At 35.1% G+C, this 18,680-nt stretch overlaps 1 protein-coding gene across 3 annotated transcripts; it reads right to left on the reverse strand.

Annotated features, from left to right (window-relative positions):
• Nucleotides 1-11,226: 11,226 nt before the first annotated feature.
• LOC148016013 (bidirectional sugar transporter SWEET15-like) lies at nt 11,227-14,390 on the reverse strand. 3 transcript variants are annotated; one of them, XM_087664662.1, is made up of 6 exons: nt 14,070-14,390; nt 13,902-13,938; nt 13,535-13,745; nt 12,493-12,580; nt 11,943-11,989; nt 11,227-11,592 (listed from the first exon to the last, which is right to left on the reverse strand). In XM_087664662.1, the coding sequence occupies exons 1-6, from the start codon at nt 14,101-14,103 to the stop codon at nt 11,407-11,409; spliced, it is 603 nt and encodes a 200-aa protein (XP_087520788.1). In that variant the 5' UTR covers nt 14,104-14,390; the 3' UTR covers nt 11,227-11,406. The 3 variants fall into 3 exon arrangements, with proteins under 3 accessions (XP_087520788.1, XP_087520786.1, XP_087520787.1); XM_087664660.1 differs by having other exon boundaries at nt 11,943-12,062; nt 12,422-12,580; XM_087664661.1 differs by lacking the exon at nt 11,943-11,989 and having other exon boundaries at nt 12,422-12,580.
• Between the last annotated feature and the right edge of the window lie 4,290 nt (nt 14,391-18,680).

The raw sequence follows: 18,680 nt of genomic DNA on the forward strand, positions 1-18,680 counted from the left end.
GTGGCATCCTCTTCAGGGTAGTCTTTCCACTGGATGAGATATTCTTTAAGGAATCTACTCCTTAATTTTCTCTCCCTTACATCAATTACTCTGTTAGTTTGTAGCTCAAGGACTCCTTGGTTAGGTATTACAACTTGTTGATAATCAAGGATATGGTTAGGATTAGCTACGTATGCTTTCAATAAGCTAACATGAAATACATTGTGGATTTTTATATTCTCAGGGAGTTGTATCTTGTAAGCGCTTGGTCCTAAGCACTTGAGAAAGACAAATAACTCTTCTCCTAAAGACAAAGAAATCTTCTTTGGATAGACACGGACGAAGACCATGTCTCCTTCTTTGAAGATCCGTTCTTGCCTTTTTAGATTAGCATACATCTTTTGTCGGTCATGGGGAGCTTGAATATATTGTTTGATAATCTTGATTTGATCATCCATTTCTTTTAACATTTTTCTCGAAGCTTCTACCCTTAGAGTAGGATCGAAAAAATTAACTGGCATAGGGCAATCTTGACCATATAGTGCCTGAAATGGAGTCATTTGAATACTTCAATAATATGAGGCATTATAAGCAAATTCCACTAAGGGTAGATATTGAATCCACCTTTTAGGTTCCTTGTTGCAATATGCACACAGGATATCCTCAATCACTTGATTAACTCGTTTTGTCTGCCCATCATTTTGTGGATGATAAGCAATGCTGAAACAAAGTTGGGTTCCAATGGCTTCAAATAAACTCTTCCAAAAATGTGATGTGAAAAGAGAATTACGATCACTAATGATCCTTTTAGGTAACCCATGTAGCCTAAAAATATCTTTTACAAAAATTCTTGCAATATCTGAAGCTTTGTAATTGGTTTTTATTAGAATCAGATGAGCGACCTTTGTTAGCATATCTACTATTACCATTATTGAGTTATATCCTCCTTGCATAGAAGATAATCCAACACTACAAAGTCCATGCTAATAAACTCCCATTTCATCTGGGAATGCAATGAAAGCACCTAAGACCATCCTTGTTTCCCTGGGTAGGAACAAAAGTTCCAACTGCATTGGATTTTACATTTTTCTTCTAACCTTGGTGAAATTGGCCTTGGGTTGTTTTTGCTTGACCATTGAATCCTCCTTTGTTCTAGTTATTGTAGCTCCAAAACTTATTATTTTTAGGCTTTGATTGTACTTCTCGCACAATAGGAGCAGCTCGAATCAAAGCATCTTGGAGGTCTATTGGGTGTATTGATTCCAAACGAGTGTTGAGAGGAGAATTTAGCCCATTGCAGAACTTGGACACTTGTTGAGCAATATCCATGGAGAGTGCATATTTAAAAAGTGAAACAAACTTGGAGTAATATGCCTCCAGGGTCAATCCCATTTGCTTCAAATTAAAGAACTCACTCATCTTCCAAGTGCGGTAAGTTGGAGGTAAATATCTTCCTTTTATAGCTTCTGTAAGCAAATCCCAAGTAATAGTATTTTCAGGGATACCTTGATCTCGACACCAGTGCTTCCACTAGAGTCGAGCTTCGCAAATTAATTTTAGCTTAGCTATCATGACTTGGTTGGCTTGGACAACTCCAATAGTAGTAAAATAATCTTCCATGGATTTGATCCAAATTCTGCATCAGGTTTCACATTCTCACATTTCTTGTCAACTTCTAGAGGTTTGACTTGCTTCAAAATATTCCTTTTCTCTTGGGCTTTGTTGGGAATTATTGTGGGTGCAAAATTCTGGGAAATTTTTAGTGATTCTGAAGTTATAGTTTACGAAAATTATATAGTGTCAATATTTGAGTTTGCTACTCAAATTATTTCTCGCTTAATTTATTGAAAAAATTTCAAATAAAACTCTTTTCCCATTGCTAAAATTAAACTGCAATTTCAGAGGTTCCAAGGGAAAATAAGATTCCATTATTTCTCTGATTGATAAAGTATCAATCAATCTTTATTACAACGGATGTACGAGGTAATCAATTGGGAAGAAATACATTATTCAGATAGCTCATAGGCTCATCTTATTTTTTTCAGAAAAAGATTCCCTACTACAATTTAAGCATGACACTTTGATACATCCTTTATGAAGTAACTTGGAATCTGAGAGTAAATATCTAGGAATCTATATTTTTTAGGGAGTTCAGAAGATCTATCCTTTTTGTAGTTGCGGCAGCTAGAGTGACCTAGGACTTTTATTTTGTTGGCTCTGGAAGGAACTTTGTAACTTCATCATAGATATATGGGTTTAGTTTGATCTTCTTGCCCCTAGTATACAGGGTTGAGTTTATACTAGCTTCACAAAACAGATAGATCTTGACTAGTATCCTCTGCTAATCATCCACCGTCTTTCATGATATAGAGGTGAGGGGTTGTACAACTGATCTAGTATCTGCATCATCTAATTTCTCCATGCAAGACTAGATGAATGCATAGCTAACATAAACATTACTCGAAAGATCAAGAATCATTTCCAAGATTTGTTATTTTGCCATAATTCAAAAACATACATTAACAAAGAGAAGAAAACATGTCCTAGGCTATATTTACCATCCAAGAAATTTTTTTCTTAAGCTTACATCATACTCTGTTCTAACGAGCACTCTGATACCAACTATGAGGTGTCCGCTAGTCTCAATCCAAGGTGCACCTTCTTTTAGTAGTCTAGTAGGTTTTCCAAAATGATGCCGCACATCGCTCCCTCGGAGTATCATGGGGTTTGTCACTTAGGCCCTACCGAGTCTACATCGCAACAGAAGAGTTCTAGCCCAACCCACTAGGATTGGCCTGAATTTCGGGGTTCCTAAAACTAGGTGGGTCTCCTAATAGCCAGCTAACGTCAGCAATTTCGAGTTTCCACTTCCTACAAGATTACTCAAACTGAAGTAGAATTGCCATTGCACTTGGTTCAAAGAGAGTGCGAGACAGAGGGGAGTGTGGTATGTCAACCCTCCTACCCATAAGACAAAATCCCATTTCGGCCCCCTAAAACAATACAAGTCGGTTCTACCTAATGACTAGTTGGTCAATTTATCATCTTCCTATTTCTATTGCTGATTTAGAAAAGCTCCCAGCTAACCAAGACCACCCTACCATTGGACGGACCCGGCCCACATGCTTTCCTTTGATGATGGTATCATCTTTAGTTTTTAATTACCTACAGCACATTTATTGAAACATATACAACCATCTTCCTTAATTAGTCTGTTAAATCACAGGTTCCTTCATGTAATTATTTTATGAATACACATAAAATTCAAACAATCCTTGAATAAAAAATAAATTCCTTTATTATATTGGAAGTTTATTACAATTTCAATCTTTGTGATCATGCAGAAGATATACAGAATTCCATGAGGGTATTCAGTCCACAAAGATTCCTCCCTTGTAACTAGTATTAGGGTTCCAGGATCCCATCCTGGGTCGCTAAGGAGCTCATCAGATTCTAGGAGTAATGTGAAATTTATAGCTAGAGCCCCCTTGGCATCCACATTTCCTACTCCTCGAGACTACCCCTACAGACAGACCTTTTTGCTACAGAGCTGGTCTAAGCCTCTCGAAGTGATAATAATCATGACCCCTTTGGAGTAGAATCTTGCAGCTAGCTTGGGGGTAGCCTAGTGCAATCTTTCATTTTATCCTATTTGTCAATGTTTGTAACCAGAGACCTAGATTCTAGCAAACAAAAACTATCCTTTCAAACAATGACAATCACACCATCGTGCGTGCAATTCACAGCTTCACATAACCAAGGTAGCTCCTTAACCTAAGGTAATCTTACATTCTAACGAGGATTCTTCTTCCCATAAAGAAGTGTTGAGTACAAATCTTTCAACGTTGTTAAGCAAGACACAAATTTCCCGTTTAGGGCTATATAACTTACCCAACATAAGCCAATTTCCTTTAGTTGGTACTTAGAAAAATATTGCGACAATAATTTAACGAGATGATTTATAAGATTCTTTAAACAGACTTTCACTTTTTAAGTGCTAATCAACTCCTAACCATTGTCGCGTTTGGCAATAAATATATCGAGTTATTTTACTAATCTCGAGTGCGCATAACGTCATTTACTCATTTCGTGCAATAACCTCATGCAACTATTTCCATCATGATTCTACAAATTATAATCTCGATTAATCTATCTACAAATCATAGGTAGCAGTTAAGCATTTGTGCATGTATCATTATGCTCTCTAGATGAAACTGACATCTCGTGTAAGTGTAAATATGGAAGCTAATATTTTATGTACTTAATTTTTATATGGATGCTGTCCATGCAATTTAATAAGTAGTTCTTGTACCAATTAATGCAAAAGCTAACATTTTATGAAAAATTTCGATAAAAACCTTATTACTTTATGTGGCGATATGAAAATAATAGCCTATTTCTGAGTTGTGAGTTACCTGGTTTGGCACGATGATATTGGGAATTTCGTCTTTGCTTACACTTGTGTTTGCCACTCCCAATGTTGCGTTTTGGTAGTGGCAATTCTGACAACCTCGGTCACTCTTGTATCTCTGTCAATACACTCGTTTCAATTGTGGTGGATTTCATGGTCTTTTCACCTCGTTGCTTTGGAGCCATCGTTCAGAGCCAGTTCGAGAGATACAGAAGGTGGAATGAATACGAGATGGGAAAGCATGAGAGAAGCTTATCGAGTTGAAGATCGAGATAGGGGGAGGTTGAGTTATTTTGTTTCCTCTCTAACCCCCTCTCTAATTCCCTCTCTCGCAGCCTCTCGGGATCTTCTTCCCTCTCTCTCTCTCTCTCTCTTTCTAATTCTCCCCCTCTCTAGCTCCCTATCACAGCCTCTTGGGCGGGGGGGATATCCTTCTATCTCCCTCTCTTTTCCTCCCTCTTGCTCTATACTCCTGAGTAGGGCCTCTCCCCTCTTGCTTGCACCTCTCCCCTCTTGCTCGCACCTCTCAATTGCTCTCCATGCCTCTTATTTATAGCTAAATTAGAGAAGAAGGGCTGTGGCTAAGAAGAAGAGCTCTTTACAGAGATCTTACCAAAATCAACAATTTGAAGCTTCCAAGATGCAATCTGATGCTTAAATCGCAAATCTCATGGTCTCATTGGCTCCAAAAGGGGGGTAAAACCCTAGGACACTGACTTAGAAATCTTCCAGATCACTTCTTTTTCTTCTCCCCATTTCGAGTGTTGTTTGCTGTTTGTAAACTGCGATTGTGATGCATGCGATTTCATCAATCTTTCTTTTTTCATTAAATCTCCAAAACTGGTTGAAAAAACCACTTGCTTTTTTTACATGACATCTTGTTCTAGAAGTTTTCATAGCTTTTTAGGATATTTACAATAAATAATATAAAAAATATACTAGTTTTGTCCAAATATCTAGTATTTTTGGACAATCTATACTATAGACACTAACACTAATGACTAATATGGCTCATAACTCTCATTCATGTGGTAACTTCCACGATGGGTGGCTACAATCCTTGTCAATCCAAAAAAAATGTCGGGTTACGATCCTCAAGTTTTTTTTTTTTGCTAGAGATATTCTCTATTTAATGATTTTAGATTTTTTCAAGCCCATTTCGCGAGAAGTCAAGAAGATTTTAAATCAAAGTCGGGATATCACAAAATAAGAAGAGTAGGGAATGATAATCCTACCATTAAACCATATGAGGCAATTCTCAAGCTGAAAATGAGAATTCTCTAACATAAGCCATTGTTGTAATTTTTGAAAAACATAGTTGAGCTCTTTATCCAAAAGATAGGCTTCTTGTAACTCTTCAATCTAGTCACTATAAAACTCAATAATGGATGAAACTTTGCATGCCCATATCTTAGAAAGAGAAGCAACCACTTTATTGTCATTGACTCTCATATATGTAATATTAAAATCATAATTTTACATTGTAGCCACCCACTTTGCTGTTAGCAGTAAGATTTGACTAAGAAAGAAAATACTTGTGGACCCTGTGATTACTTTTGACCTTGAATTAAATGCCATATAAATAATGGTACCACTTCTTGATTGCATGGAGGATAGCCAACATCTCCTAGCCATACACATTAGCCATCTCTTTCTCTCTAAGCTTACGACCCTTAAAAGCAATAACATCATGCTCATGTAATAACATAGCAGCTATGCCTCTAGCATCACACTGTATAGTAAACTCCTTAGAGAAATTTGAGTATACTAGAATAGGAGCAGAGGTGAGTAAATCCTTGAATTGATTGAAGCTTTCATCTGCAATGACATCCCAAAAGAAATCTTCCTTCTTCAATTCATTAGTCAAAGGGGATCCTATAGTTGCATAACACTTAATGAATGTGCAATGGAATGACCAAGAAATCCTCTAAGAGAGGTAGTATTTTCAAGTTTGGCCAATCTCTCACACATTGCACCTTCTTAGGATCAACTTGGATACCTTTCTCACTGACAATATATCTCAAGTATTCCACCTTTGTCTACATAAAAGAGCACTTTGTCTCCTTAGCAAAGAGCCTATGCTTTCTCAACACATCAAATACCTTCCTTATGTGCAAAAGATGGTTCCACAATGATATGTTGTAAATAAGGATATCCTCAAAGAACATTAAGACAGTTGAAGAGGAATGGCTACATATCTTGTTTAGTAGACTCTAGAAAGTAGCAAGGGTGTTGGTCAATCCAAACAGCATACCCAAGAAATGATAAAGCCCATGATTAGTCCTAAAGGCTATTTTCGCCTCATCACCCTCTTTCATGTATATGTAGTGGTAGTATGACCTCGATTCTATCTTCAAAAAGTACTCAACCCCTTGAGCTCATCTAGCAAATCATCCACTCTAGGAATATGGTACTTATTCTTCAATGTGATCTTGTTAAGATCTCTATAGTCTTTGCACATCCTAAAAGATCCATCCTTCTTCTTTATTAACAAGACCAGTGAAGTATATGATAAAGAACGAGGTTCAGTGAATCCCATCTCTAATAGCTCCTTGATTTTCTTGGCAAATGCATATATAAATGCACTAATGACAGGGCTATATTGCTCTTTTTTGTGTTCTCTATATCATATAACTAAGCATTCACATTTGTGTGTAATTTGGTGTAAATTTGGACATATCTTTATCTGCACAAATATAAATCTTATAACATGAATTTAACCGCCTCACATGATGGATCCAATTGTACATGTGTTTAATTGAGATATGTAGGTTTCAATCAGCCCACACATATAAACATGGATTTTTATGGATACATTGGCATGCTCGTAAATGTGCGTCAAGTGCCAATGTCTCTACTTTGATTCTATTATAATATAGATAGAGTTTAGATTGTTTTTTATATCAATGACTTTGGATAAAGGAATAAGGATTAAAATTAAACATTACTTTAATTGTGGCAAGGATTAAGAATATGAATTAATATTAATTTTTTGTAAAAATTGAGTACATTATACATCCATTGGGATCGTGTTCATTATATAGAGATTATGTAATAAGTATGCATACTAGCTTCCAAGCAAACCTATGAGGCAAAGTTGGTGCTTTACCATAACAATATTATTACTTGGCTCTTATATGAACAAGATTTCATATTGGTCTTACAACAACTATTGTAGTATTTATGATTCGGATTTTTATGACATAATTTTCAAAAAATTAGTTGATGCAATATAGAACAATAACGCTTTGTTTTAAACTCAAAAATCTCAATTTAACTATGTGGTTCTTCTTTGGTTTAGTAATGATAATAGTCATGAATTATGGACAAAAACTTAAATAAATTTACCTAAGGTAAGGAATATAACTAAGTGGTTTATCTATGCTTCAAACTCAAAAATCTCAATTTAATTATGTGGTTTTTTTTGTGATGATGATGATTGTGAATTATGACCAAAAACTTAAATAAAGTTATCTAATATTAAATTCAGTTGTTGCCCATTACTTAACTTAGTATTTAAGGATAATGAAATGAACTTTCTTTCCTTCTTGTAAATGATTACAATGATTTGGAAGAGATTTTCGTCTCTTTCTTATTTCATATATTTTATATATAGTACTTAGAAGTACTAAGGGGTTCCATATGTCAACCTTCGGCACCCCCACAAAACCTCTCGAGGGTACCTTGAGGGTGCAACATGGCATCCTCTCAAGTTTTGTGTGTGTGTGTGTGTGTGTGCATGCGTGCGTGCGTGCGTGCGTGTGCGTGCGTGCGTGTGTGTGTGCCCATAGTTCAAAACCTCTCTTTCTATATATGGATGCTCCCTATCAACCTTCTTTTTCTCTTATTGATTGTAAGAGTTGAAGTGATATTATATATATATATATATATATATATGTATGTATATATCCCTCTTGCCTCTCTCTCTCTCTCTCTCTCTCTCTCCCCTAGGGAGTCCACCTATAAGAAATCATCTATATAATGTGCGTTTAAAAGATATTAAGAAATACCCTTTCCTTACATGCTATAAGTCCTTAAAATGACCCCTTTTACTTTGCTAAACTTATGATTTTTTTAAATTAAAATTTTAAAAATATATTTTATAAATATAATCATGTAATTTTTACTAAATATAATAGCCTTTCTTTTGAACTCACGTGGTATCTTACATATTCTATAAGGTGGACTCCCTACGCTCTCTCTTTGTGTGTGTCTCGCAACAAAGTAGGGTGGGCAAGCAACCAAGGTGAGTGGCGGGTTAGCATGAGATGTTGGGAAGGCTATTGGTAGAAGAAAGGCAAAGGGAGGTTGGCATGAGATGCTAGCGGCCTGCTATCTCTACACACACACATAAAGAATATTAACATTTTAACAATATAAAAATTTCTAAATTAAAATTAATATATATAATTAATATAATTTAATTATTAATTCAAATTATTATATAATATTAAATATTTTTAGTCTAATTTATTTAATGAGTAAATATTCTTTTTAATATAAACAATATAATGTTAACTTATTGTTAATGTAATATTCATATATTTTAGGTTAAGATAAGAACATGTGATATTGTATTATTGTTTCGATAACATTTTTAAGGTTAAGATAACATGTTATTTCTTTATTGCATTATAGTATATGATAAATTTTATAGTACAATTAGAATATCATTTTGTAGTATTATCATAATGTTGTCTATAAAGACATTTTTATAATAATGTTAAATATTTTGATATACTAATGTAAAGCTAATAATAACTTTAGTAATAATAATTTATACTAAAATTTTACATTATATATTAGATTAAACATTAATATGATTAATGTTTATATTACACTCACAAATAACATTTTACACTATTATAATAGTTAATGTTATTGTAAAAAATTAAATATTTTAGAGACTCAACATCACCTTGCATTGCATGAGGCTATAGTAATAACCTCACGCATACTTTCACATGCCCTAACAATTGGGCATGCATCATCTTTAAATTCAAAACTTGAAGAACATGCTAAGCCTAAAGCATGTACGATAGCAATAGGCTCCCATGTTAAGTTGTGCAATAGATTTTGTTGCAAGGACAAGAACTATATCACTTTTTAAATGTGGCAAGTGTAGTGCTGTTAAATACTTCTTAATGTATAGTGACGATAAGGTATGGTAAGGAAGGTGACAAGTCTCTTCCAAGGCCCTATTGAATATAATCTACCATTTGAGTTTAGTAGTTGGAACATGATGTGTGTCCAAAAGAGTGCAATTCTTCTAATATGACTCAACTATGCATGTATGTGCAACCTATCAATATATATGAGCCCACTTAATTTCAACATGCAGCATAGGCACAATTTTGGGTTGCGTATGTCATTAGAAGGAAAGCTTTGCTTAAGCATGCATAGACCTAATTCTATATCTACATTTTATTGCACTTAAATTTTGTAGATGCATGCATATACTTGTGGGTTATACAAAAGGTATCCCCACATCTTCATTTGGGTCACGTGAAATACTTCGTTAAAATCATTCTAAACCTTAGACCTCTCACAAGCATAATTATAAATCAAAGCACTCTAGCTCAACATCAATGATTGGAAACATTCATTGCAATTATGATCTTGTGACTATGCCATTAGTTGCACCACTACTTCCTCCCATGTGAGGGTTGATCCATGAGTGTAGGCTTAACATCAAGGATTGGCAATATCCATTGCAATTATGATCGTGTGACTATGTCATTGGTTGCACCACTACTTTTGCTAGCATGAGTGTGTGATCCATGAGTGCAAGCTCTCTCTCTCTACTACTATTGCTAGCACTTCTACTATTGCCACTTTTTTTAACAATATTTCACATCATTATGTAGGCCTTCATCGCTACCTCTTTGGACACATGCTTTGTGTACAATATTCAAAACCTTACAAAAAGAGCATCAACTAGCATTCTATCCTAATGTTGAAGGCATGTGGCTTTTAGGTTGTACATAAGGTTGTATAATGAAGTTTAAGTTGAAATTTGGTAAATTCTCATTTGTCATTAGCACTAGAACTAATGGGCACATCATTCATTATATAAGAACGTTTTGGGATGTGAAGTACCTTAACTATTAGTGACATGAGGGTGAAGCATGGCCTAAAACCCATACAAAGCATTAGAATAATCTAGGCATAGAGCACCTAGTTGTCTTTTATATGCATGATTATAGATGAGATTATCATTTAAGGTGAGTAGGCTAGCAAACCCATTGCCTACATTATTAAAATCCCTTTCCCACTACTTAGGATCTTCTACATTATGAAGAACGAGGGCCTTGGTCCCTTATTGTAAGATTATAGTTAGTAATTTTGGCAAGTTGGTCCATTTAACTAATTGAGGTGACAATCAAATCACCATTGCATCTTACATGGTCCTTTTACAAATTAATATTGATTATGGTTGGAATATAGAAACATTTTGCTGTTGCTTGCTTGTCATTTCGCAAATATGTTATCTAGATGCATATCCCATAGTGACTATTGTTAAATTCATTTCAACAAAACTACTATGTACAATGGCATTTCCCTTGGGGCTGTTTTGTGGCAACCCTCTTAATAGTGATCATTATTTTGCTTTTTTTTCTAACACAGAAAACACTTTGGATTGTTAACACAATTATTAAAGATGGATGTTGGCTATTAAAAAATAAATAGAAAGAACATGTAGTTACTTTTGTTTCCTTAAGAAAAGTGGCTTTATTTGGCTTGTATAGATTATTCATAATGATGATGACATGGTGAGCATAGAAAATGTGAAATATTGTACCAAATAAAGTATTTTGACAAAGTGTAGAGTTGAGAATGGTGTGATGAATTATGATTGCAAGTTTTGGAAGAAACAAATTGGGTTGTTATGCACCCAACTCAAATATGTGAACACTTTCACAACAATTTGTATGGGTTACTTTGAGCTAGAGTAGTTACAATAATGTAACAACTCAACTTTAACATATACATCATTTTTGGGTATGAAAATAGACTTATAAGTCAATCTCGCAACCATTGGCTTTCATGTTTTTCACATGTGGCACACCATTGTAACATGTTGGTTTTTTTGTGCTATCACAATGTTGTAAGTATTGGAGTTCTGTTGTTGTGTTCCTTGAGTAGAATGCATACAAGGAAAGTTGCACAATCCCAAAGATTGAACCAATTGAATTCGAAGCCTAAAATGGCATAAAAAGTATGAGTTCATGTTAGGAAACATCGATTTCCAATTTCAAGAAGGTAATAATAGTAGATTATTAATTTCAATTATATGAAGAATAGGTTATGAATTCTTGACAAGGTTAGTTTATCATCTTAATCCTTTTGGAAGTATTATAATTATTTATAAGATAAGAATTGCTTATGAATTTATCTTTCATTAGACTCTCATGGAAAATAACCGGTACTCTAAAAAGGATTAAACTTGACTCATATGGTTCTTATTGAGGCAGAACATGCTCACGCAAAGTATAAATAGCTAGTATTACCATTGACCTCCCATATAAGCAATACTTTATGTGAGACTTACAGTTAGAAAGGGATCTTTGATGACCAAGGCGTATGCTAACCAAACTCCTGCTGAGAGAGCTAAGAAGAATGACAACCAAAAGGGCATGTACTCCACACTTTTTGTTTTTATGACAAGCCTCTGTGGAAAAATTCAAGAATAGTTTAAGAAACATATTGATTTTATAGTCTCAATTACATGAATATTTGGTGGCATAGTATTAAGGTCCCATTTCAACTAGATACTATCATGTCAACATTCCTTCCTTAAGAAAATTCTATAGTAGCATAGAAAATTAGGATGACTAATAAGAAGGAAAGCTCATTATTTGCTATTAATCTATTACTATTTTAGCAGCAAAATTTCCATTGATGATGCCATGCATCTTGAAATATGAACTCATGAATACTCAAGTGAGAAAATCAGAAAAATCTATTTAGATAAAATATAATAATGTCTCATATATAGTTGCTAAATTTATGGTTGCAACATGGCCTTACCATGACACTAAGGGGAGATGCATACATACACGCAGAATTAGCAGCACAAAATATTCCCACTATTAGGATACGTAAATTTCCATGGGTAAATCGGAGTGTTGTAAAAGAAACAACACCAAAAAACACACCAACTAGCAAGAGTAATCTTGCAACAATTACCTGCATGACAACATAACTTCATATAATTAGTTCTATTGGTGCTATATATCAAAGAAAAATGGTATCATGGATAAATCATTTCTCTTATATGGTCTTATGAGTGGTGATAATTGCTTATAAAATCTATGCACACATATGATCATAGAGCTTACTATCCTAGGGTTTACACACAATTCCTTGACCACTTGATGATATGCCATCACTTAGAGCCTAGACAAATTGTGTTTGTTGTTATGTGGTGAAGTATATGGAGTCTTTCTTATGTGAACTCCTTCTTACATAATTGTCTTGAAAACTCCCAAAGGTTTGCTAAGTTACAACTTAAGGTATCTTAACTAGCAAGTTTCACAGCTACTCATAGTCTTCAATATTTTCTACAATAAATCACATTTTCCATCATAGCCTACCCTAGCTAATGATAAGCTTAGTCCTTTAGTAGTGTGTATGTGATGCAATTCAAGTGCAATTCCAACAAACTATGCATATAACAACTTCATTATAATGTGACCATTGAATGAGTTTTCTTGAAAAGTCACATAGAAGGGGAATTTGTAATCTTAATGAATTGAAATAGATAATTATAAATTTTCTTGGAATTGTACAAAAAAAGTGACTTTGAGCAACTTCCCCTTAGCAAATTGCAATTATTTAGCATGTATTGCATATCAATTAAAAGTTTAGTAACTAATAAATTGAATAGGTAAATATGTATAAGAATGAATGGTAAATATCTTGCCAATTATATATTCCATTTAAAATGATAGTTTGACCCTTTCCATACCCTTTATGAAAATATTCTCCTATTCCATCTTCTTAGAGTGCAACTTGTTGCATAGTACTCAGCCTACCTTAGTATCCCCTATTCTCAATCCTACCTTATGAAGTAGAATGAGTGCACATACAATGGAAAGCTTGGCATAGAGTGCAATACTTATTTGGACTCTAAACACATACCCTTTGTTCTTTTGAAGCAAAGAGGAGATACATTGTGATGTAGAAAACTCCAAAAAGAACTCCAACTGCACTTATTGAAACTAGAAGGGTTTCCTTGGGTTTTAGGAGGCCATAGTATAGCCAAAGAGAGTTGCTTAATAGTGTTGTGAGATAAGGAATTGATGAAAAAGATTCTGTGGATTTCATCTTCAAAATCCTCCAAAACGTGGGCCTGGAGAAAAATGATCAAACAATCTATCATCACATTTCCTTCCAAACAAAATAGTAGAAATGTGTTGGTTTATACTCGGACAAAATATCATGCATTGTGATTGCAAAAGAAGAAAAGAAAACAAGCTTTGATCCTGGTTTTGTGAGAATAACTTACAAGGGAGATGCAAATACTAGAATTGTAAGAATATTTCCTGTACCATCATCAACCAAACTAATATTATAAGAATTTTTGCATTGAGAAGAGACCAATGTGACTCCTACATCAATTATGTTAGGGGGAAAAATCCACATAACTTGTGCAAAGAACCAAAATGTACCTCACCTAATATGCCAAGGACAAGTCCAAGGATGTCCATTGGAAGTGGAATGCTAGTGTTTGTATGGGGGGGGGTTGATCCCAAAATAGTAACTTCTTTTGATTTTGGATTGATGGAAAGGAAGTGGCAACTCTCTATATAAGCCTGTGATTAGGAAGTGGGTGAGGTCACCAATGGAGTCTCAAGGTATGAAGGTGGTGGAGTCTCAAGGCATGAAGGTGGTGGAGGGCTGCTCGATTGGGATGATGGGAAGCTCCTGCGGCAAGCAGCTCCCTGTGGTGTACATTACGAGAAGCAACAAGTGAGGCTGGCTGGCTGGCTGGCTCTCTCTCTCTCTCTCTCTCTCTCTCTCTCTCTCTCTCTCTCTCTCTCTCTCTCTCTCTCTCTCTCTCTCTGTGTCTGCGCGCGCATAGAGAAGTTATTTACCCGAATGGGAAGTGAGCTCAAAAGCTCAGGTGGCTGATAAGGCGACGTTGGCATGTAGCGCAGGATTTAAATAGAGAGAGAGAGAGAGAGAGAGAGAGAGAGAGAGAGAGAGAGAGAGGCTTAGTGGAGGAGGACGAAGAAACTGTAATATGGTGAGAGAAGGGTTTTCACGTGGGTGGAGAGAGAGAGAGAGAGAGAGAGAGAGAGAGAGAGAGAGAGAGAATCCTACTAAGCCCAGATTTAGTCATAATCCTCCCTCTCCCTCTCTCTCTCTCTCTCTCTCTCTCTCCACCTCCCCCCCCCTTCTCAGAAAGCGCTTACTTCCCTTTTGTTGTTGTTGGTAGCCACCCGTGAAAGTGGGAAGAGCGTTTTCACTAACGTCTTAGAAAGACACAGACACAGAGAGAGAGAGAGAGAGAGAGAGAGAGAGAGAGAGAATATAATATAATTTTCTGTGCGCATATCTATTTACTTCTGCATACGTTATAGTATCACATACAAGTATTCATCTTGCTAATTCACAACCGAAGAAACTGCGCTGCTATTGCTTAAACTTGAAAGACACACGTCAACCCTCACTATGGCAAAACAATGGCTCATGCAATTGCTGCAATACATGGGCCTTAGGATTGCTCTAAAGGTGCAAATATGATCCAAAGGAAAGCAACAGGAAAACAAGCCTCACACAAATATTGCCATGCCATGTCAGGATTGTTGTAGAGATGAACAAAAACTCTAGTTAATCCTGCATGCATGTATGTGTCCACATACTTACATGCGCACATACAAGTATACACGTATACATGCATTTAACATTTCCGATGCATAAAACGCGCATACCAGCACTTATACACATGCACACATATGTATATATGGTTGCATAGGCATGCACACATGTGTATGTACATACGATTCTATGATGTCACAATATGCATGTATGATTATATAAATAGCATATGTATCTAGGGGTGTACACATATACGTCGATGTGTACATGTATATGCATGCTTATGCATGTGCACAAAGAGACAAGGAAGAGAGCCAAAAGAGCCCAGACTAGCCTTTTCTTTCTTCCAACAAACTTTCACATTGTGTTCTTAAGTTTTCCCACTTCCTCAACTAACTTCCCTACCTTCCTTTCCACTTTTGCTGTCCCACATGTTCAAGCCTTCTTACGCGTTTCCTAACGAAATATGCACACCAAAACTTCCTTTTCTAGGATTTTTTGGGTTGTGTGCACAAGCAAGTAACTCATGAAGTACAAAAGTCCTTGGAATATTTTACTTTGCCTTTTTCTATGAGTTACAAAACACAACTATCCTTTGTTTCAAAGTTTTAAGATTTGGATCAAGAGCGTCATTGAAAAGTTTCCTAAAAGTAGAAACTAAAAAGCGAAGCCTTCTTAACGTGAGTTCTACCTAATCTACTACTAATCATGTCTGACTTACTTAAGGTGTCAAAAGGCCATAAAATAAGCATAGGAGAAAAACTTCTTTTGAATTATCTAGGACACATGCAATAGTAACATTCAATCCAAACAACAAAATTCATATGTATAAACTTAATACATCCATCCTCATTGGCTCAACCTTTATGCACAAAAAATGCAATTTTTCTAAAGAAGTCAGAGGAAAAATGACTATTTGTTGTGTTAATATATATTGAACCTACTTTAAGCATGTCTACGCACAAAGGACATGAGGGAATACACTCTTTTATTTACTATGAGACATGATGTTTCAAAATGTATTTGGTGGCACTTTTGTCTAGAGTCGCTTTTGGAAGTTTATCCAACATCCACTAGATGCTAGTATTGTGAAATGTAAAAGCTTGGTTTTTATATTCTTTTTGTCCAAAATAGAGTCATCACACAATACCCAATTATTAAACTCTAAGGGCTAGTCCTTGGCACACTTGCTCTACATTTATGGTATATCGGTTTTTTACACTTGATTGCCCTAGGCTAATAGGATTCTTAAATATTTCATGTATTTGTAAAAACTTTGAAAGTGCTTAAAGGTAGTCATCTCAAAAGTCTACTTGCGAGAGCATATGTCCTTCGACAATCCTTATTGAGACAACTTCTTAATGTCCACTTCATTTTAAGTCTCACTTATAGACACCTTACATTGTGTATGCACTTACAGATAATATCTATGGATGAAACAAGCACCATTTTCTACTATTGCACAAAGGACTCTAAAGGTGGGGAAAGGGAGGTCAAGATGGGTGGCCCCATAGGGGCAAGTGAGATGAGAGTGGGATACATAAACGCCAACTTTTACAGAAAGAGAACCTCCTATAGTCTCTTAGGAAAGGAGATTTTATTATATGTAAATGCTTAAGATTTCTTCACCTTATGCAAGTCTCTTGGTATAGGAGTTGAAATGTGCTTGCTTGAACATTTTAATAGATGCAAATGATTCTTCTCCATACTTGCATACACAACATACATGTAAATTTGAGAGAGAGAGAGAGAGAGAGAGAGAGAGAGAGAGAGAGAGAGAGAGAGAGAGAGAGAGAGAGAGAGAGAGAGAGAGAGAGAGAGAGAGAGAGAGAGAGAGAGAGAGAGAGAGAGAGAGAGAGAGAGAGAGAGAGAGAGAGAGAGAGAGAGAGAGAGAGAGAGAGAGAGTGTGTGTGTGTGTGTGTGTGTGTTTAACTAGGTATGATTTTAACATCTTCATATGTTTCACAATCTCGTGAATTTATTTTGTGAATTTTTATCAAGATTAGACAAGAAGATGCAAAATATGCTTCACATACCCCAAGACAATTCTAAACTTGGAAAGCCCATGGACAATCATATGTAGAATATTGAAATCAATTCCAAAGTGTGGTGTTGTATTTTTCAAAAGATTGCTATTCGAGCTATTAAACTTCAAATTCCTATTTTTTTGTAAAGTGACCAATGGGCAAATATCATCCAATAAAATATATTTGAATATTTATATGCACATGTAAAAGTAACTATGCACCTTTCCATTTAAAAGGTTCAATTGTTCTCATATTTAAAGGAAAACAACCCTCTACCTTAGAACTATTATTTTGCTCTACAATTGAGAAAGACTAAACAAGTGTTTTTCTTACTTTAGGTCAATGACTAAGTATAAATAACCTCTTTTATATTTTATCGTACTTGTTCCCTTTTCTTTAGGTGAATTTCTATATTACAAGTTGCATTCACATTCCTTTATACTAATGACATCTTAAATGTAGCATGCATGGTGTCCTCATATCATGCATAAATTATTTAAATTGATTGTTACATAAATTTTCACTATATGATAAAGAGAGATGCCCAAGCAATGTACCAACTTAGCATTTAAAGAAGTCATCTTTGCTAAAGATTACTCCACTTTAATATTCTTAAGCATTTTCAGTTGTTTATCATTATTATGTGTGCAATTAAACCGACCAAAACACTTGCTCGAATCGCCAATGTTTACTTGTCTTTAGGCTTTTTATGATCTAGAAGGGTGTCATTCTCATAAAGCTACACAACGATATTGTAACGTTTTGATAAAAGAAAGTTAAGGAAAGCTAACTAACAAGAATCATAAACAAATAAGATAGGAAATGAAGGACAAAAGCAAGTGGAAATGAAGGACAAAAACAGATAAGATGGGAAATGAAGGACAAAAGCAAGTGGAATTACACATGGCTAGCTTATTCAAAGTATGTGAGAAAAGGTGTCAACCACCTCATCTCCCAAATATCCAATAAAATACACAATCTTAGTTTGGACATCATTGCATAACATTCTCAACCTTATCAAGATAACTTGGACTTAAACTAATGGCATATTAAATGCAAAGTAAGGAGTCTCTAATAATAGGTTTCATTTAAATATCATAAGAGAAGGTATATGTTCATATACGTATTGGCATCATAGTTATTTGTATCTAATATCCCCATTACTGTGATTCATTTTTATTTTGGATTAAATGATCAATGTTGAGTGATTGGTCTTGGATTTAGATCAAGTATCTATGAACAAAAGAAGGGAAAAAAATTGTTAGCAATGAACAGATAAAGTCAACAATTGTTTGGAAGAAACCAAGTAGAGTAGCTTTGTAGATCAGGAATGATCATGCATAATATAGATTTAGACAAAATTTTCTCTTTACTTGCATTGTCTCAAAAATCAAGGTTTGAGTGAGTTCCTAGCAAGGAGGTATACCTACTTGCAT

This window comes from Lygodium microphyllum, chromosome 23 (genome assembly GCF_053477565.2).
Source record: "Lygodium microphyllum isolate KBCC chromosome 23, Lygodium_microphyllum_v1.1.10, whole genome shotgun sequence".
NCBI classification, from domain to species: Eukaryota; Viridiplantae; Streptophyta; class Polypodiopsida; order Schizaeales; family Lygodiaceae; genus Lygodium; species Lygodium microphyllum.

Excerpts from the sequence above, each read along its gene's own strand:
- LOC148016013 (XM_087664660.1), bottom strand. The coding sequence starts at position 14,103 with ATGGACATCCTTGGACTTGTCCTTGGCATATTAG. Across the intron at positions 12,581-13,534 it reads TTGCTTCAAAAGAACAAAGG|GTAATTGTTGCAAGATTACT; the intron begins GTATGTGTTTAG and ends GTTGTCATGCAG. Across the intron at positions 12,063-12,421 it reads CATCTCCCCTTAGTGTCATG|AGGCTTGTCATAAAAACAAA; the intron begins GTAAGGCCATGT and ends ATTTTTCCACAG.